This window comes from Microcaecilia unicolor, chromosome 1 (genome assembly GCF_901765095.1).
Source record: "Microcaecilia unicolor chromosome 1, aMicUni1.1, whole genome shotgun sequence".
Taxonomy (NCBI): domain Eukaryota; kingdom Metazoa; phylum Chordata; class Amphibia; order Gymnophiona; family Siphonopidae; genus Microcaecilia; species Microcaecilia unicolor.
In genome coordinates, this window is record NC_044031.1 from 183,087,121 (window position 1) to 183,107,862 (window position 20,742).

The 20,742-nt window shown below is 45.7% G+C and overlaps 1 protein-coding gene across 1 annotated transcript in view; it reads left to right on the forward strand.

The window, feature by feature from the left end:
• Nucleotides 1-20,742, forward strand: part of EP300 (E1A binding protein p300) — a 507,140-nt gene that overhangs the window by 226,320 nt on the left and 260,078 nt on the right. Inside the window, 2 exon segments of the mRNA XM_030203013.1 lie at nt 13,047-13,156; nt 15,584-15,733. Coding sequence (XP_030058873.1) covers nt 13,047-13,156; nt 15,584-15,733 — 260 coding nt within the window.

Below are 20,742 nucleotides of genomic sequence, written 5' to 3' on the forward strand. Positions count from 1 at the left end.
AGTTGGGTTCACCTTGCTGTGCTGGGACGATAAGACTAGACACTGGGTCTTGCCCTTGTTGAATTTAAATTGAAACACTGCTGCCCAAGACTCCATTATGGCAAAGCTGGCAGTTATCTTGTCGGTGATTTCAGCAAGAGTCGTTTTGAAAGGGATGTAGATGGTCACATCGTCTGCATAGATGAACGGGTTGAGTCCAAGATTGGATAAGGTTGTTGCAAGAGGAATTAACATGATATTGAAACGTGTAGGGGAAAGGGATGAGCCTTGAGGCACTCCGCAAGAAGTGGTCCATGGTGCAGAAACTGCAGATTTGGATTTAACTTGGTACGTTCTTAGTGATAGCCCCTCAACCAGTTAAGCACATGGCCACCTATACCAAATGTATCTAATAGGTGAAGTAGAAGAGTGTGATCCACCATGTCAAATGCACTTGACATATCAAATTGGAGTAATAACACCTTATTCCCAGTGGATATTAATTGCTTGAAGTTCGACAGGAGGGTGACTAACACCGTTTCGGTGCTGTACTGTGGTCGAAAACCTGATTGTATACTATGCAGGATGCAGAATTTACTCAAATAATCAGTTAGTTGAGCGTTAACCATACTTTCCATTGTTTTGATTAGGAGAGGAATTGATGCCACAGGACGGTAATTGGAGATAACATCAGCCTTGATTCTCGGGTTCTTTTGAATAGGTGTGAGGAGGATGTTTCCATGAGCAGAAGGGAATATGCCATTCTGGAGCGTGTAATTGAAATAGGTGGTGAGATCTGCTATAAAGTATGAAGGAGCAGATTGCAGCAGAGAATTAGGGCAGATATCTAGACCACAGTGTTTCTTGGAGAACTTTGCAACTGCTTTGGACACTGTTTCTAATGTTAATGGGGAAAAATTAGTCCAGTACCGATCCGCAGGGTAATGATCAAGTGGAGGATCAAGGCTATTGAGGAAGGTATCAATGGAAGTGGAGTTACATGGTATAGTATTCCTCAGTAATTGTATTTTATTCTTGAAGTAGCTAGCCAGGTCATCAGCAGAAGCGAGATCAGATTGTGAGGAAGCTACCTTGCTGGTATCAAGGAAGGTATTCAAAAATAGATAGTTTTTTAAAGTCTCTACCAGCTGACTTTATTTTGGTTAAAAAGTGGGAACGTTTGGCTTGCTTGATAGCATACTTATATTTATGATGACTTGCCTTCCACGCAGTTAGCGCACATTCAATTCTTTGTTTATGCAAGGCTCTTTCTAGTTTTCTAGTTCTTAGTTTTAGTATTTTCAGCTCTGGAGAGAACCATGGGGTAGAGTTCCGTTTAAATATAGTTTTAGTTTGCAATGGTGCATTATCGTCTAGAACTCGCCTACATCTATCATCCCAGCTTGAGAGAAACTGGGAGGACTCTGGTTGCGCTATCCAGTCTTCGCTATATAATGAGTGCCAAAATACCAGAGGGTCGACTACACTTCTCGTAAGGAAAGTTAATGGATCTCATGTATGAGGGATACCCGATTTCAACCATTGGAGGGTGAAATGCAGTTTGTGATGATCCGACCATGGAGTAGCAATCCACCTGATGTCTGAAATTAGAAAATTCGAATTGGTCAGGAACCTATAACAGATGAGGTCCAATGAATGACCTTTTGTATGTGTTGGCTCTAAGCTTGGGCAAGCAAGGTCCCAGAGTCGAAGGAAATCCAAGAATTGAAGTGCATGCAGAGAGTGCGGGTCATCGAGATGGAGATTTAGATTGAGTCTGCTTTCCTTTAAATGCAAATTGTGTTTTGGGGAAGATTTGGAGAAGCTATTTGTCTGATTCTAAAGTTCCTTGGCTTCCAGAGAATTGGTCGCGTGCTGCTTCCTGGTCTTCTGGTCGTGGATGCCTTCTGGAGTCTTGGCCAGGCCGTTTCTGACATAGAGGGCAGACCTTTTGAGGAAGTCACTGTGGAGGTTTCAGCAGTAGCTCCGGCTGTTTGGGCACCTTCCGCTCATCGCAGTGAGGTTTCGGGGGCTCATTCTCCAGTTCTTCCTGTAGCTGGCAGGTTGCAGCTTTTTTATTGGAGGGTGGGTCCAAATAACTTTGGACAAGTGTATCCTCGACGACATCAAGCATGGTTACACTGTGGAGTTTCACCATGCTTTTCCGGACTCCTTCCTTGTGTTTCCCTGCAAGTCTCTGGTCAAGATGGAGGTGGTGTGTCAAAATGTGAACAGATTTATGAACTTAGAGCTGTAGTTCCCTTTCCTCCAGTCGAGAGAGGTTCTGGGAGGTAGTCGATCTACTTTGTGGTGCCCAAGAAAGAGGATTCCTGTAGTCTGATCCTGGACCTCAAGTGAATGAATCAGGTATTGCCCGTCCATCATTGTGATGGTGCAGAAGGGGTGAGTTCCTTATGTCCTTGAATCTGTCTCAGGCGTACCTTTCCATCCTTCCATATCACCAGCGGTTCATTGATTTTTGCTGTCCTGCGAGACCATTTATCAGTTCCAGGCCCTTCCTTTCAGGCTTCACAGACCTTCTCCAGGGTTATGGTGGTGGTGGCGGCGGCCTTGCTCAGGTGAGAAGGCATCCTGGTTAATCTGTATCTGGATGACTGGCTGATTTGTGTGAAGTCTGTGGAAGAGAGCCGGACAGCCACTTCTCGTGTGGTTTACCTGAGCATCTTGGATGAGTCGTGAATTTGAACAAGAGTTCTCACTCCCAGTCAGTCCTTGGAGTACTTGGGGGTGTGCTTTGACACTCTGAATTCAATGGTTTTTCTCCCAGAGCTCTGGATTCAGAAAATCCAGTCTCAGATTTGATGCCTCCTCAGTTCCCACTGTTCGTCCATCAGGGAGATTCTGCAAGTGCTGACGGCCACCATAGAAGTTGTCCCGTGAGCAAGGGCCCACATGAGACCCCCTGCAGTCGGTACTGCTGTGTTGCTAGAATCTTCAGTTCTCTCCTGTAGGATCGTGCTTTGGAGGTCGATTCGGCTCAGTCTCCAATGGTGGCTGGACTGAGGGATGCCCCTGGATCCTCAGATTGGATTCTGGTAATGACAGATGCAAGCCTATCGGACTGGGGAGCCCACTATCAGGATCAAGTTGCACAGGGGTGCTGGTTGGCAGAGGTGGTCTATCAGTCGTCTGGAGACTCAGGCTATTCAACTGACCTTGTTGGCGTTCCAAGCGCTGGTTCATCTCGGGGATGTCTGGATGCTGTCAGACACCGCCACAGCGGTGGCTTATATCTGTCAGCAAGGGGAGGACCAAGAGTCTGGGTCAGGCACAGGAAATGGCTACTCTGATGACCTGGGCAGAGCAACACCTTTGGCTACTGTTGGTGGCACATGTGGCAGGAGTCAACAACCTGGATGCGGAGTAGACACTTTCTGGACCCGGGAGAGTGGTGGCACACGTGGCAGGAGTCAGCAGCCTGGATGCGGAGTAGTCACTTTCTGGACCTGGGAGAGTGGTGTCTAGTGCTCTTAGCATTTCAGTTCATCGGTGGATCTCATGGCCACGGCCAGGAATGCCAAGGCTTCACGGTTCTTCAGTAGCAGGAGGGAGCAGTTGTCTCCTTTAAGGAGTGGCCTGCTGTGTGCAAACTTCTTTGTGAGCAAAACATTTTAAAAACCAACAATTTTTGAGCGCCAGTATTAGCAATGTATTTCTGTATATAGCACAACAAAAAAAAAAAAACACATTTTTGTGAGCAGCCATGTAAAATCTGTGAGCAATGCTCCTAAAATGTATGAGCAATTGCTCATGTGCTCTGCTTAGAAGGAACATTGGTCTGTATGCCTCTTTAAGAGCTGCTGTACATTTTTCCTCCATGGCCTCTACTGGGTCACATTCAGTCTGACGACAGCAGTGTGGTGTTGGTTGCTCTGGATTGGCTGAGGCACCCGTGGTATGTGGATCTGATGCAGTTATGCAGGGGTGATCTCACTTACAGCTTGGCTGTTGAGAGGGTGAGTGTTGAAGGGTTATTCTCCAGGTGTCATCCACATGCTGTTGAGGTTCAAGAAGCGTTCCACTTCTTTGGCTTATATGAGGGTCTGGCACATTTTTGAGGCCTGGTGTGATCAGAGGGAGATTGTTCCTCTTCAAGCCTCATTGCTTCAGATCCTCTATTTCCTTTAGGGTGGTTCAGAGAAGGGGATGTTTTTTCTGTCTTCAGGTGTATCTGGAAGCACTGGCTGTTATGGTGGTGCCCAGGTTCCTGGCTCTGTCACCTCGGTCCCTGGTGGTCAGACCTGGTAACTGCTGTGAACTGATGGTTTACAGTTTCCCATGTTCCAGAAGATATGCTGGTCCGGTCCGGATCTTCCAGCCTTCCAGATTGTTTTGGGAGTTTTTTGGAACTAAGCAGTACCCGTACCCGGTGAACTCCCTTGTATGCTGCCTTTATTAACCACCTGGGAAGGTCTCTAGTTTGGTGAGAGTTTGTTGCAGTGCTGCTGTGATATTTTCTGATTCTGGCTTTGACCCTGCTTGTCCCCTGGTTTTTTCTTCTGTCTGCTGCCTGCCCTGACCCGGCTTGTTTTCTGAATTATTCTGCTCCTTGCTGCCTGCCTGGAACCCCAGTGTGTTTTCTGGAAGTTTCCAGCTGTTCGCCAGTTGGCTGCTGTTTCCTGCAGTTCTGCCTTCCAGCCCTGTCTGGCCACCTGCACTCAGGGGCTCAACTCTTGAGGAACGGTGGCTAAGCACAGGTGAAGTTTGGGCTGAATTCCTGTCCTGCCTGCTCCAGCTTGAGTTGCCTCGGCTGCAGTCTTCGCCTGGTAGTTCCAGTCTTGGATTTGCTGGTATGTCTGTCTTGCCTTGTCTGTGTTTGGGTGATTCTCCTGCTGCTGCTGCCCCGCGGCCGTGGCCCAAGGGCTCACTAACCCTGAGGTTCCGCAAGAGACGCGACACTGGCTTGTTTTGTTTTGTTTACATTTGTACCCCGCGCTTTCCCACTCATGGCAGGCTCAATGCAGCTTACATATTGTATACAGGTACTTATTTGTACCTGGGGCAATGGAGGGTTAAGTGACTTGCCCAGAGTCACAAGGAGCTGCCTGTGCCTGAAGTGGGAATCAAACTCAGTTCCTCAGTTCCCCAGGACCAAAGTCCACCACCCTAACCACTAGGCCACTCCTCCAGTTCAGGTGTGGTTGCTTGTGCTTCATCTAGATGTTTCTTCTTCAGGAGGTGTGAAGTGGTGTCTCCCTGGAACCTGAATTTGATGCTGTTGGCCTTGGTGGTGGCTCCTTTTGAGCCTTTACAGCAGGCATCCCTTAAGGATCTATCACTTAAGATGGTGGTCTTGATGGCTATTTTCGCCTCTCGACCATAGGAGCCAACTTTTCAAAATGATTGGTGGTGCTGAAGTTTTGGTTTTTTTTTTTTTTTTACAGGTGGTGCATTGCCCCCTCCCCTCCCCTGTCCTCCTCCCCCATCCCTCTCCCTCTCCTGCCTCCTCCCCTCCGAGTTCCAGGCCCCCCTGCCCACCCTCCCAGTTCCAGTCGCTCCCTCCCAGTTCCAGTCGCTCCCTCCCTCCCAGTTCCAGGCCCCTCCTTCCCTCCCTCCCAGTTGCAGCCCCCCTCCCTCCCTCTGTCCGAGTTCCAGGCCCCCCTCCCTCCCTCTGTCCCTCCCCCCCTGTTCCAGGCCTGCCTCCTTCCCTCCCCAGCCCCCCCCCCCCCCCCCCCCCCCCACCGGTTCCAGGCCTGCCTCCCTCCGAGTTTCAGGGTCTCTCCCTTCGAATTTTAAGTCATCTTACCTCGTCGGGGTTACGGCGGCAGCAGCAGCAGCAGCAGCAGTGAAAAGTGTGCAGGCTCTGCGCTTCAGCCTTCCCTTTCTCTCAGCTCTGGTTCTGCCCTTATTTCCTGTTGTCGCAAGGGTGGGACCAGAGCTGAGGTAAGATGACGTTTAAAATTTGGAGGGAGGGGGCCTGGAACTCGAAGGGAGGGAGGGACTTTTAAAATTCTGGGCTGGCGAAGGGAACTTCTGGTGGATGAAATATTGGCAGTGTTCATGCACACACAGCACCCACGGAGTCGGCGCCTGTGCTCGCGACATATCTAAGAGTTGCAGGCGCAGTTGTGCACGGAGCCATTCTTGTTCTTTTCTCAGGATGAAGTTTCTCTGCAAGCAGTTTCATCTTTTCTGCCTAAGGTGATATCTCCATTTCATGTTAATCAGCCTATTTTCTTGCCCTCCGTTATTTTGTTGGATGTACGCAGGACTCTACATTGCTTTATTAAAAAGACTGATTGGCTTTTTGTGCTGTTGTGGTCCGTGCAAGGGACGGGCACCCTCTAAGGCCTCTATAGCCCATTGGATCAAGGAGGCTATTTCTTCGGGCGTATTTGCTGTCAGGTAAGCCAGCGCGGGGGCCATTGGGCTCATTATACAAGGGTGCAGGCTTTTTCCTGGGCAGAGCATTCTCTCATTGCTCTGCAGGATATCTGCAGGGCAGCCATGTGGTGTCTTTTTTTTGTGAAACATTATTGGCTGGATGTGTAGGCTCGTCAGGATGCTGCTTTTGGAGCTTGTGTTGGCTCGAGGACTTTCCCAACCTCTGTGAGTGCTGCTTTGGTACAGCTCACTCGTCAGGAATGGTCTGGAGCAGATGATAAGGAGAAATTGGATCTTACCTGCTAATTTGCTTTCCTTGAGTCTCTCCTGACCATTCCTGAACACTCCCTTGGCGTCTGGTTGTGTTGTGGGGGGGTTCTTGGGGAAAAGTCTGGAGCTATGCTGGGTCTGGTTTCTGTTTGCAGTGCAAACCACTAGCTGGTCCTTTGAGGCTGGCTGCTATCTGTACGTTGCTCCCTTACCCTCAGTGGTTGGGGGTCTCTCCTGGTCATAATCATGGTCATACTCATCTTCCTGTTCCGTTTTCTCTTACGGTTCTTGTTGTTTTGGTGTGCTGCTTGGCTGTTTGAGTACAACAAGATAGAACCAAGACTATTTGCTGCTAGTAAAACACATCTATCAATACTATAAACCCAAACAATGAGCTGAAAATTCTGTCTGTTTTCAAAATGTTTTCTCAAGGGTTTTACTTTTATACTTTTTTTTTAGAATTTTTAATTTTATTATTATTTTTTTTTTAATTTTTAAAAGTACTCTCAGCAATAACCACTATTTAATAGACAATACTGTTTTATTGCCAAGTGGTATAGCACCTCTTTCATAGGGCTATTCTCATATTTTTTCAAAAGTGCTATAATTAATGTGCGCAGTGCTTAGTGCTGCTACACAATTGACTAAAATAAAAAAACACAAAACTTATCTGAAAAACATCATTGACGACTGACTTCACACTCATTTAGTCATAAATGAGACGGATTGGCCAGCTTCCCCTGGAGACACCCAGCTTGGCTATTTGAAACACTGAGAAGGGTCAGTGTTGCACAGCCCCTTATGTGATCTCCAGAATAGAGGTCTGCATGGGAGCGGGGTTTGCGGGGATCCCGCGGAGTCTGCAGGAATCCCCTCCGGGTCAGCGCGAGTGCTGCGGGGATGGAAATAGACATACAGGAATCCCGAGGGGATGGAGGATGTTCTGATGTGATTCCCGTGGGGCCGCGCCGCGCACATAACCTTTGTGAGAGCCCGCTGCTTTTCTGCTGATCTGTGCCCCTATCGCATGCTGCAGTGCTGGTTCGCCAATCGCCCCTTCCGCCAATCGCCCCTCCTTTTAGTGGGCGGAGACACCAAGCTCTCCTCCAATGGGAAAAGAAGGACGCTGTCAACTGCCCCGTCGCAGGGATGGCCAAATTTCAAGGGGGGTGTCAGGCATAGCAAAGGTGCATGGAATGTCCTTCTCAAAGAAGCGTCCATTTTGGGTGTCCTTAACTGCTCCATCGCAGGGATGGCCAAATTTCAAGGGGGGTGTCGGGCATAGCAAAGGTGCATGGAATGTCCTTCTCAAAGAAGCGTCCATTTTGTGCATCCTTAACTGCTCCATCACAGAGATGGCCAAATTTCAACGGGGTGTTGGAGGCATAACGAAGGTGGGACTTGAGCGCCTAACACTTAGATGTCCTTCATCCATAATCTAAAAAAAAAAAAGGATGTCCCTGACGAGCACTTGCACGTTTTCACCCGGGTCTCTCTCTGTCTCAACTCAAGTTCATGTGCAGGAGATTTGCTCAAGTTGTATGTAGTGAGTCTTCCAGGCACTGCCAGACCTTGGTATCCACAGAAGAGAACTGCACAGAGATGAGCTCAGCTGACTACTTTTATTTTTTATATGTGTATAGGCAGTTTATTTCTCTCATGGTGGGAACTGGCTGTTTGTGAGCTGTTTTACTGCAGCTAAAGCATTAGCATACCCACTTGTTTCTTTTGTTGAGGGCATTGTGCTGTTTGGGTGACCAATAATTCTCTCTTTTAGTGTGGGAAAAAAACTTCAGTTTGTTTTATGTATTTATTGCCCTTTTTCTAAGATTCAGTATATTAATGAGTGAAGAAATATTTTCTCTGATTCGTTTTAAATGTATTACTCTGCATTGTGTGCCCCCCTGTCCACTCCACTCAGCACTTCCTTTTTTTATGGGGACGGGCGGGGGCGGAGGAGATTACTCACGGGGACTGGTAGGGACGGGTTAGATTCTGGCGGGAATGGGTTTGATTCCGGTGGGGATGGGTTGCATTTCTGTCCCCATGCAACTCTCTAGTCCAGAATCAATAGTTCTCAGTCTCCCTCTGCTGGTAGTTGTGCATATTACCCACTAGTCGGGAATAGTCTGGAGAGACTCGAGGAAAGTAAGTTAGCAGTAAGATCTAATTTTTCCTTTGTCTCCCTGTTCTTGCTTGCCTGGTTGTTGGTATGTAAGGTAATTCAAGTTTCAAGTACCTGGATAATTGTTGAATTCTCTGAGGACAAGCAGACCTATGTATTCTCACACATGGGTAACGCGATCCTGTGTTGCCCGGTCCAGAGTTTATGACAAGCTGAAGAGAGCTCTGTGGAGTGCAACACACGTTCCAAGGCACATGCATGAGTGCCTTCCCATCTGCCATGAGAGCGTAGTTACTGCAGTTCTTTTTTTTTTTTTTTTAACCGTGATGAGTAGTGGTGTTTTGCTGCTGCTCCTCAGTTTGGTCCAGAAGAGGTTTTTGGTGCCTTTGCGGCAATTGTTTTGCAGCATTTTTGTGTGCCTGTGTTCGGGCTTTTTTCCTCCTCTTTTATTGTTTTTATATTTAATTTCTTTATTAGTTTTGTATTATACACACATCAGAGATAATATGGCAATTGTAATCCAATCAAGAAAAGTGTTTACAAACATAAATTGAAATTTACATTATTCTATCGACCTTTTAAAAAAAAAAAAAAAAAAAACCCAAAAACAAATTCCAGAAATAAAGATCCAAGTAAAGGAAATGTTTATACTTGAAAAATTATAATAAGGGATTCACTCACAACCTAATTGCTTTTCCCAATATATCTTAAACAGTGTGCATTCTGTTACTCAACACTATATTCCCATTCATTCCTTCTTTCAAATTCAAAAATTCCTCCAGTTGCTTAGGGTCAAAAAAATTGGAAATTCTTAGATTGAAATGATATACAACATAAACAAGGATATTTAAGTACAAAAAGCACAGAATTTCTGTTTGTCGTATTGGAGAGTATGTCCAGAGCAAAGTGCCCGTAGCACCGCTTGCTTGTGACCATAATGCAGGATTTTCATAATCACTGCTCGTGGTCTATCACTTGACTGTCTTTTCGGGCCCACCCGATGTGCCCTTTTTGCTCTCAAAGGGCCCTGTATGTTTTTAAGGTGCAGCGCCAGAGGAAGTCATCGTTCTAGAAAACTCGCCAGTTCTGAGTCCTTTGCTCCGGTAAGCCTATGAGTCTTAAGTTATTGCGTCGTGATCGATTTTCCAGGTCATCGAGCTTCAGTTCCAGCTCATTCACTTTTTTCTGCAAGGCCTTCGCCAGCCTCGCTGTCTCCGCCATGCGATCTTCAATATCACTGATTCTCTGTTGCATTTGGTCTAAGTCTAAGTGAAAACCGTCTAATCGTTCATGAGCAGCCTCCACGCGTCATATAAAGCTTGTAATTTCTTGTCCAAGGCTGCTTCCATTGCTGCAGTATCTTCAGCGGTGATCTCTGCTGTCCACGTGGAGCAAACAGTGGAACATTGCGATACCGGTGTGTCCGCCATTTTGGCTTCCAGATTTTTGTTTCTCTCCTTCTCCTTTTTTTGCAGTTTAGCTGCCATCTCGCATTTCTCTTAAGACTCAATAACGTTTAAGCGTCTTCCACAGGATTCTCCAGGCCCCCAAAAATTGCCTTTAAGCTTGCTTAGGGAGTAAGATTAGGAGGAATTGCAGGAGCTCTGCTTTTCAGCGACCGCTCATCCACATGGCACCATGTGACCTCTCCCCCCTCTAGCGAATTTTAAAGCTGACCTTAAAACCTATTTATTTTGATGATGCTCATTAATAATATTTTTCTGTGAGCAGCTGTACTGAAGTGGCTAGACTTCTACAGAGTTTATCCTGTTGTTTTACCCAACCCCCTATACTATCAAAATTGTAGTTCTGCCCCTATTACTTTTTTCTGTCATGCCTTTTAGTCAAGTTCTACCTTTCTTTTGTTATTTTTCTCTTACATCTATCACAAGGTCCCTTATTTCTGTTCCAGGCTTCAGGACAGACTAGCGTCAGATGCTTTCCTCCTTTCATTGGGGGACAGGTCTTCTGTACGCATATCCTCCTTGTCGGGAAGACTTTGTTCAAACTCAAGCAGGACAGCGGGATCATGATACTGATCACTCCTTACTTGCCTTGACAGATCTGGTTCCCTCCTCTTCTGGAGTTATTCTCCGAGTAACTGTGCAGATTGGACTGTTTTCTGACCCTCATCATGCAGAATGAGGTGTCTCTTCTTTATCCCAACCTCCAGTGTCTGGTCCTCATGGCCTGGATGTTGAGAGCATAGAATTTGCTTCCTTGCGTCTGCCGGAGGGCGTCTCCCAGGTCTTGCTGGCTTCCAGGAAAGATTCCACCAAGAGTTGCTACTCTTTTTAAATAGAGGAGGTTTGCCATTTGGTGTGAGGGCAAGGCCCTAGATCCCATTTCATGTCCTACGCACACCCTGCTTGAATACCTTCTGTATCTCTCCGAGTCTTGTCTCAAAACCAACTCCTTGAGGGTTCGCCTCAGTGCAATTAGTGCTTACCATCTGCGTGTAGACGGTAAGCCCATCTGTACAGCCTCTAGTTCTCTTCATGAGAGGTTTGCTCTTGTCAAAGTCCCCTGTCAAACCTCCACCTGTGTCATGGGACCTCACCCAGCTGATGAAAGCAAGTGTTGAGCCACTGGATCCTGTCATCTGAAGTACTTGACCTGGAAGGTCATTTTCTTGGTGGCTATTACGTCAGCTCACAGGAATCAGTGCGGTTCAGGCCTTAATATTGGATGCACCTTACACTGTTTCATCACAACAGTAGTCCTCTGCATGCACCCTAAGTTCCTGCTTAAGATGGTGGCAGAGTTCCATCTGAACCAGTCAATTGTCTTGCCAACATTCATTCCCCAACCTCATGCTCTTCCTGACGAGCACACCTTGGTCTGCATGCAAGCATTGGCCTATTACATGGAGCGGACTAAGCCCCACAGGCAGTCTGCCCAACTTTTTCTTTTAATCCCAACAGGATGGGGTTCGCCATCGTGAAACGCAGATTGCATTTCTTTCACCTATGTACCTGAATGTAACTCACTTTGAGCTACTACTAAAAAAAAAGGTGTGTGCAAAATCCAAAATAAATAAATAATGTTCAGGCTGCGTTGACCCTGGACAGTCATGTCAAGGCTGCGGCATTAGCCCATTTTTTTGGTCTGCCTCCATTGAAGAAATTTGCAAGGCTGCAACGTGGTCTTCAGTCCACACATTCACATCGCACTACTCCCTTGAGCAGGATACCCGACACGATAGTCTGTTTGGATAGACTAGTAACATAGTAGATGACGGCAGAAAAAGACCTGCATGGTCCATCCAGTCTGCCCAACAAGACAAACATATGTGTAAACCTTACCTTGATTTGTACCTGCCTTATTCAGGGCACAGACCGTACAAGTCTGCGCAGCAGTACTTCCCGCCTCCCAACCACCAGTCCCGTCTCCCATCACCGGCTCTGGCACAGACCATATAAGTCTGCCCTCCACTATCCTCGCCTCCTGTTTGGAGGCTAGAGTCCGACTCCACCCTCCTAGGCCCATTTTCTCCTGTTCCAGGCTGCACTCTCACATACTTGTATATAGTTTCAAATTGATCTCTGTTATGTCCTCGCAGTTGCGAGGCCCAATTGACAAATGGTTGTTTTCAGTGAGTCTGGTAGGTAGGGATTCTCCATGTGTGAGAGTACATAGGCTTGCTTGTCCTCTTAGAAAGCAAAGATACTTACCTGTAGTAGGTATTCTCTGAGGACAGCAGGCCTTATATTCTCACAACCCTCCCTCCTCCCTTTGGAGTTGTTTCCTTTTTGTCACCTATGCTATAGTATTTTACTGCGGTAACTGTGCTCTCGCGGCGGGTGGGAAGGCAATCGCGCATGCCCGGTGTACCGTGTCACAAGCTCCATACCAGGCAACGCGCTATCGCATTACCCGTGTGTGAGAATATAAGGCCTGCTGTCCTCGGAGAATACCTGCTACAAGTAAGTATCTTTGCTATACTGATTGAAGGGTGGGAAGGTTCAGGGTCCGCTTTATTTGATATACTGCCTAAGCTGTTTACAGTTTTTAAAAAAGAGGCTAAAACATGAAGGCAACAACTTATTTTCAAAAACGAGGGTAGAATAAGGAAAGAACAAAAAGATTACCATATTGGAATATATAGAAACATTAGGAATAAAAAGGAAAACGCAAAAAGAAGACTAAGTTGGGATCCAAATCTTTAATAAAGCGAGAGGAGGGGATGTTTTATTTAGATGGTCTTGTTATGGTTTAGTTGATGCATGTTACAGGAAGAAAGTCTGCTTAAGTGAAGACATTTCACTATATTTGTCATTATAACCCTGGCTTTTTTTTTTTTGGTGGGGGTGTGTATGACAAACAGGTGTGAATCAGTTTGGACAGATGGGCATGCATATGCCATCGATGGGACCTCGAACAGCAGCCCCGCTCCAGCACCCTGCACAACTAAGCCAAGCTGGACCTATGAACCAGGTTAGGCCATCCTGCATGCAGTTGATGATTTCCCTATGATGGGTCCTGTGTATAATGGCTGGTTCCCTTGGTGGTATTGTTAATGAGTACTAGGACATGAGAAAATGAGGTCTGCTGATTATAACTATTTAACAAGACTTTCAATATGATATGGAGAAAAGACTTTAACATTTTGAAAATCTACTTCAATAATTTGTATGTTTTAGGATTGGTTTAGTTTCTAATGTTTCTTTTTTTTCCTCTTTCTTTTTCTCTCGTATTGTCTGATTCTACTCCCCCCCCCCCCCCCCCCCCCCCCGAACTGTGCCAAGGAAGTAGCTGCTGTGTATATGTATCATGAATTTTTAGTTGTGCTTCCAATTCACTTGTAAAATATTTCTACCTCTGGATCAAGTTTTGGACTCCTCTGTATTCAATGTAGTTCTGTTCTAGTATTTAAAGAGGCACTTGACGATAAATATTTATTCCTTTTAGTGTAGCTAATGCCACATTTTCAGGAGTTGATGAGAGTCCAAGGACCATGAAAAGTTGTTCTTTGTTTTGGTTGAAATCCACTTATATGAGGGGAAAATCCATTAATTGTGGAAGCAAATTAGAGCTCTCTTATTTTTGTGGGTATTTGAAATCTTTCTTTTTACAATAATTTATTTATTGGGCTTTATTAAGCGCCTTTATGAAGATATTCGCCCAAGGCGGTGTACAGCAAGTATGGTTTAACATAAAATTTACAATGTTGTTAACTGCATAACAATAGTATAACACCCAAGAATAAACATAAATACAATAAATGATGTAAACTTGAAAACAGTAAATAGAACTACTGTGAAACAGTATAAAAAATATACACATTTAACAGCACTGGAATTCAAATACCAGGGATATAATACAATGTTAGCACAATACTAATGATACACCTAATAAGTATTCAACTCACTAACCAGGCACAACTAATTCTCAATAGGACGGGTAAAAATTAGCATAAATAGAAAATCTTCCCAACCAGTCCAGACTTAGTTTAGATGTTATGTTCAGAACCCCATATTCCTCAGATCTTCAATGCAATGCAATAACTTTCAATATATCAATATAGCTTTCCCATAAACCTCAGTAATGTGCGATCACCAGCAATTATTGAAACTGACGATACTCACACATATCAACCTCTTCATCGGTTTAGTCAAATAATTTTACAATTTTATAATTTCCTTTCAAATTATTAAAGCCCATAATTTAAATTTAACTTATCTTCTCTTTCTTTTATTTATCAGACCCGGGGGTTAGGCTGCCCGACATGCACGTTTCGTTCCGAAATGAGCTGTCTCAAGGACATCCCCCCATGATCTTATTAGCGCCAGCTCAGCAAAAGTAATTCAAAAGCCAATAAGTATGCATTAGAACATTCAACTAACATAGATATGCTAAAGATTTTCTGTAAGACGGCTTACCATATAGCTGAGGGACCAAGAGCAGGTATATCATGGGAACAAGATGTGTGGTACAGAGTCAGTTGGGATAATTTAATGGTTAGCTAAAATCAAGGTAAGATTTTTGTGTAGTTAAGAGATAAGGAACTGATCTAAGTTACCAAATGTGTAGCAAACTAGTCCAGGTGCAGAATGGGTGTTTTCCAAGGGCTGTTTCCTTGAAAGCAGTATTATTAATTACAGCACTTAATTTAATTTCAAAAGTTTTCTCACACCAGATACTGGATCTCACAGGACTCTGGAATCATCAGCATGGTGCTGTTCATATTTTTCTTACTGCTTACAGTACTTGGCACCAAAAGAAATAATGAAATTGAGACTTACCAAGTTGGACAAAGTAGTAGTGCCTAATTATTTTTGCCCCTTATGCTGATAGTTTTTTAAATGAATTAGCATAATTTATTGAAGCTTTCCAGAAACAGCACTTAGGGAAATTTTTTTTTTTATAAAAGTATTGTGGAATCTGAATATGCAAAAAAAGCATTTTTTAACCCGATATTTCACTTTGTGCAAGGCATTATACAAGAGCTAGGGATGAAAACAGCAAAGCTCAGCTTGTGAGCTTTAGGGACCTGTCATATCCTTCCTCCCTGCATGGAGTTAGGACAACCTAAATTATTGTATTATAAATCAATCAATCAATCAGTCAGTCGGTATATAAACAAAATAGCAGATGAATCCCATGTCAGTCAATGCCTTCATCTGATTGTTTTAGCTTTAGTTTACTTAAAAGCCCATTTTGCAAGCTGTAGGATTTTAAAATTATCTGCAGTGGATAACACAGAGACAGAATGCAGGTTGCACCTAAACTGAGTCATGCAACTTTGCTTGGGTATGCACAACAGTGTGATGCTCAACAGGAGCTCTGTCTTTCACTTGTGATCCCTAGTGCATAGGACACGGTATGTTGGAAATGTTACAATACTGATTTTGTTTTTAACAGATTGGGTTTGCCTCGCGTGTGCAGCAACCTGTACAGCCCCCTGTACAGACTCAGTTCTTATCGCAGCCTCCATTCTCAGCATCATCACCGGGAATGAATGCTACCAACATGCCTATGGGGCAAGTGAGCAATCAGACCCCAGCATCCCAAGTACGTGCATGTGTGTGTTTTTGTAGGGTTTAAGTAGAGCCTTCTCATTGATACAGTTTAACGCCTTGTGAACAGGGCTAGTCCAACCATTAGGCAACACTTGGTGGTGGGCAGCGAAGAACAGCTGCACTCAAAGCAAAACAATAGACCTTGACAGCCATGCAAACTGAAAGAACCACTGATGTGTACTTTCACTTACAGGAAGGGTGGACATTTTTCAAATAGCCCATTTAACTGGGTCAATGACTTTTGCACATTGTCTTCATTATTTGTGTGTGTATATGTGATACAGTTGTATGCACAACAATGTTTAATACTGAAAGCATGCTTTTTTTTTGAGGGGTGGTGGTGGAGAGATTAGGGTCTGAAGGTTAATTAAAGGAGGGGGAGGGCAGGGTTAAGGCTGAAGGTTCAGCCAAGGCACTAGATACTCTTGCTCCAGACCTGATGGTGAATTTTAGCTGTACTGAATTCCATTTATTGTTTAATGTGTAACTTTTGCCATTCTGCATATGATGATGAACTTTGGTAGTAATACCAAATCTGTCCTTTTAAGATTTAGTGAGTTTTAGATAACTGATAGCAGAACTGCTTTTGTTTTATCAGTATGATTGAGAAGATTATGCTCAATTTGAGCACCCAGGTTCCTGTTTTCTGAGTGTCAGGGACATTGAGGGCATATGAAGTGGACTGTGAGCTTTGGGGGTCAGGATTTTGAATAAAGTAAATAAATGGTTTGAAAGAAATCAAGGGGTAGACACACAAACACAATATTATAAAACTAAAGTGATTACCTGAAAGCTATTTGGATTAAACTCCTTATTGTCTAATGTTCAGTGACATGCATGAGTAGAATCTCCAAGCCAAGTGTTGACAGTTAGATGGTGGCACACAGTCACTCTTTTTGCAATGTGGGAAGTGCTCATGTTCAGAATTTGAGTTTGCTTTTCTTAATCAACAGGGGATGTTCATTGCACCCCTTTGCCACAGGTGCAGGGTGGTTGGGATGTTAGCATCTTGAGGGAGAACATGCTTTTTGGTACTTTTTTCTGAAAGAAATGTGAACTCCTGCTCTAAGCAGCTTTTGCTCACTTTACCCAAAGTTGGGACTAAGGAAAATGTATGGTGGATAATTTGGCTAGATCAAAATGATCACATTGCGTGTTCACACTTTTATTTATCTAATTATAAATGCTTGATATAGCATTGATATGTGAGTGCAGCTCAGCAGTTCCCAATATTACAATCCTCATATTCCATAGCCATTCCTCTGGACTGGCACAGATGGTTATCCACTCCAACCAGCAGATGGAGACTGAGAACAAACTGAACTTCAAGTAAGCCTATAAGTGGGCTGTGCAGTTCCCAGGAAAACCAGTCTGCTCTCAGTCTCAGCAGATGGTAGCACTGGTAAGCCTGTGCAGTCCTGTTAGTGTGGGCTCTGGGGTTTGGTTTCGGTTAGGTCTCCTTGGGGTGGGGTTTTTTTTTTTTTTTTTGCAAAAAGAGAAAAGTCCTCTCATTAAAAAAAAAAAGAGAGCGAGCTTTAGAAATTTAAGACTCACCTGAGGCTTTTTGCAGTTCCTCTTGTCTGGCTTCTGGATAGAGGCTGAGGCCCGTGGGGTCTCTTTCGCCCTGGGTGCCAAACCCGGGTGGCTGGGTCCCTCCCCCCATCCCCCACTTTCACACTGCTTGGGGTGCCTAGGTTTAGTGAGCTTTGGCTATCTGACTGTTGGCAGACTGACAGTTTTTTGAGTGCTCTGGGGTCTGCCTTAGTCATGTCTCTCTAACCAGTCGTCGTCGTCTTCAAAAAAATAAAATAAAGCACAAGGAGACACGACCAAAAAAAAAAAAAAAGCTTAACTCTGCAGTGTTGCAAGCCAATCTTGCTTTTACCAGTCTTTTGCACTCTGCTTCTTGTTGCTCCTGTGTTCTTTTTGGGTGGGTGTGTGGCTCTGAAGGGGTACTGTGGGATTACCGTGGACTCGGGGAACAATGTCACAGAGGCTCAAGCGCTGTGCCATTTGTCAGCACCGGGGAGTGGATTTGGCAGGTCACTGCGCCTTTTGTGCAACTCCTGAGTTGTCAGAGGCTGGGAGGGTGGAGCCAGGGCAGGTGACTGTGTCTGCTTCTTTGTCTGGGGCCTCAGTGGGGACCAACTGGGTTGGGTGAGCCAGTTTGGACAGCAGCCTCGTTTTTGGCGGGAACCACCATAGTGCATCTGGCCCTGATTTTCTCCTGCATTTGGAACAGGTGTAGGCCCCTGGAGCTCTGCCAGTCAGTCCAGTTTTGACAGGTCCCTTGGAGGTTGATTTTCCTCCTTAGTGTGTTCTGGCCATGTACAAGACATTTTGTTTGAAGCAAACAGGGAGGGTGGCTGCACTGCAACAAGGGGCAACGCTGCAGGGAGAACTCTCTTCCTTGACTCCATCTAAGCACCGACTTGGGAGGATGAGGAGGACCTCGTGAAGTGTGCATCATCTATGTCTGAGGTCTTGCTGGTCTGGTCTGAGGATGAGTATCTCGGGGACCAGGAGCAATCTGTGGGTGACGGGGCCTGGCAGGAGGAGCTGTTTCTGGGGAGGACTCCTCGGTGGTTCATATTTTTCATAGGAGCTTCAGAAGCTCATTTAGCAGGTGTCGTCAGTTCTACGTTTTGAGGAGTCTCCTCTGGAGGTTTCTAGGATGATGGATCCCGCTGCTCAAGGGATTGAGGAAGTTCTGTTGGTCCTTTCCCATAAACCAGGACATTTGGGATGTCATTCAGTCACAATGGTCTTCTCCGGATGATCCCTTCTGTATTGCAAAGTTGATGTCTTTCTTTATCCCATTCCAGAGCAGGATCAGGTCTCCTTGTGACAGCCCACGTTGGGTGCGGTGGTCTCGGCAGTCACCATAAGAATGTGGTTCCAGTGGATGGTGGTAGTCCCTTAGGGACTCCCAGGATCGCAGGCAGCTGTTTGGGGGGTTTGATAGGATGGGCTTGTTTTCATTGGGCTGAGAGTGTTTTGGACAGACTCATATGATTGGACCTTGGTGGATCAGGAGGCAGCCAGGTTGGAGCACTTCTTTCTTGTTGGATGCCCTATATGACCACCCCCGCATGTCTTCTAAGTCCATTGCTCTTGGCCTGGCGGTCGTTGTGGCTCCAGGAAGGATGCAGCATCCAAGTCTAAGCTCAGTAAATTTTCTTTCTGTGGTTCCTTGTTTGAAGAAGATCTAGATAAGCTGATCTAGAGTCTGGGGGAGACTAAGGTTTCTCGTCTTCTGGAGGATAGGCCTCGTGCAGTTGGCAGAGGGTGTCTGGAAAGTCTAGGTTTAGAGATGCATGTCGTTACAAGCCTGGTAGAGATGGTGGTCCTCACTATAGTCATTTCTTTCAGCGGGTGCAGTCCTTTCGGGGGGGGGGGGGGGGGCGCTGGGATTCCGGGTCCTCGGCAGCTGCCTCAGGACGATCATCCCAATGAAAGTGTCGGGGTCCAGTCCTTGATTCTTGTGGGGGCAAGGCTGCCAGTCCTTGATTCCTGTGGGGGCGAGGCTGCAGGACTTCTACCAGGAGTGGACCGAGATTACCTCGATCAGTGTGTGCTCAAGGTTGTTTACGATGGCTATGTGCTGATGTTTGTGCGTCCCTCAGCAGACGTTTTCTCGGTGTCTCCTTGTCGGGCCCCTTGGAAAGTGCAGGCAGTTTGTCAGATGCTTTGTCAGCTGGTGGCTTGAGGAGCAGTGATTCCCGTTCCGAGTGTTGAATAGGGCAGGGTCCATTATTCCATCTATTTTGTGGTTCCAAAGAAAGAGGGTTCCTACTAGCCTATTCTGGATCTGAAGGGGCTGAATTGCACACATCGGGTGCCCTCTTTTCGCATGGAAACTTAACGCTCAGTTATTCTGGCCGTGCAGCCCAGAGAGTTTCTGATATCCTTGGATCTGATGGAGGCACACCTTCCTATCTGTCCAACTCATCAGCGTTTCCTTTGCTTCACAGTTTTGGGGAAGCATCAGTTCTTTGTGTTCCCATTTGGTTTGGCCACAGCTCCCTGCACGTTCTTCAAGGTGATGGTGGTGGCTGCTGTGCGCAGGGAGGGCATCTTAGTGCATCCGTATCTGGCTCATTTGAGCAAAGTCGTACCAGGAGAATCTTGGGGCTAGTGCCCAAGTGGTGCACATGCTGCAGTCCCTGGTAAGTCTGGCCAAGAGCCATCTTCAGCTGTCCTAGACCTTGAATTACCTGGGGGTTCATTTTGATACCAGAGCGGGCAGAGTTTTTCCTCCCAGAGCTCAGGATTCGGAAGCTGCAGTCTATGGTACTGTCGCTTCTGGGCTCCCGGAGCCTAATGGCCAAAGACTACTTAGTGGTGGTCAGCTCCATGGCTACTTTGTTGGAGTTGGTGTAGTGGGCCAGGGCACACATGAGACCCTTGCAGTTGGAGCTTCTGTCCCGGTGATCTCCGCAGTTGCATTCCCTGGAGGATGGTTTCCTTTCAGGGGCTGGTAAGATGGTCTGTGGTGGTGAGTGGCGACTGGTCACCTCTCATGTGGCACGAGTCTGGATTCCCCGCAGTCTGACAGTCAGATACTCTTAGACAAATGGGGCAGCTCTGTTCCAGTTCATCAGATGGGTAGAAGGCCAGAGCAGTTCGGTGAATATCCAGTGCTGTTTCTCATCTTAGGAACTTGAAACATGGTTGTAGAATGCTGCCCCAGGCTATTCTGCTAGAATCTAAGCCCTGTCTGGCATGTTCATTTTCTGTTCTTTAGAGCTGGGTTTAAAGTTTTCTAAAATAGGGTGATAATACATTAAATCTGTGGGTCAGGCTGCTTGCTTGCATTTTGTATTGTATGTCTTTTGCCCAATGATTTAATTTCCTGCACCTTCAGTGAAGAATGAAAGAAATTGCACAAGCAAAATTTTGTATGAAAAGTACTATAAGAATACTATGTATTTTTAATTCTAACTCCCTTCCACAATCTTTGCACAGTCCTCCCCCCCCCCTTCCTGTGGATCTTTTTCT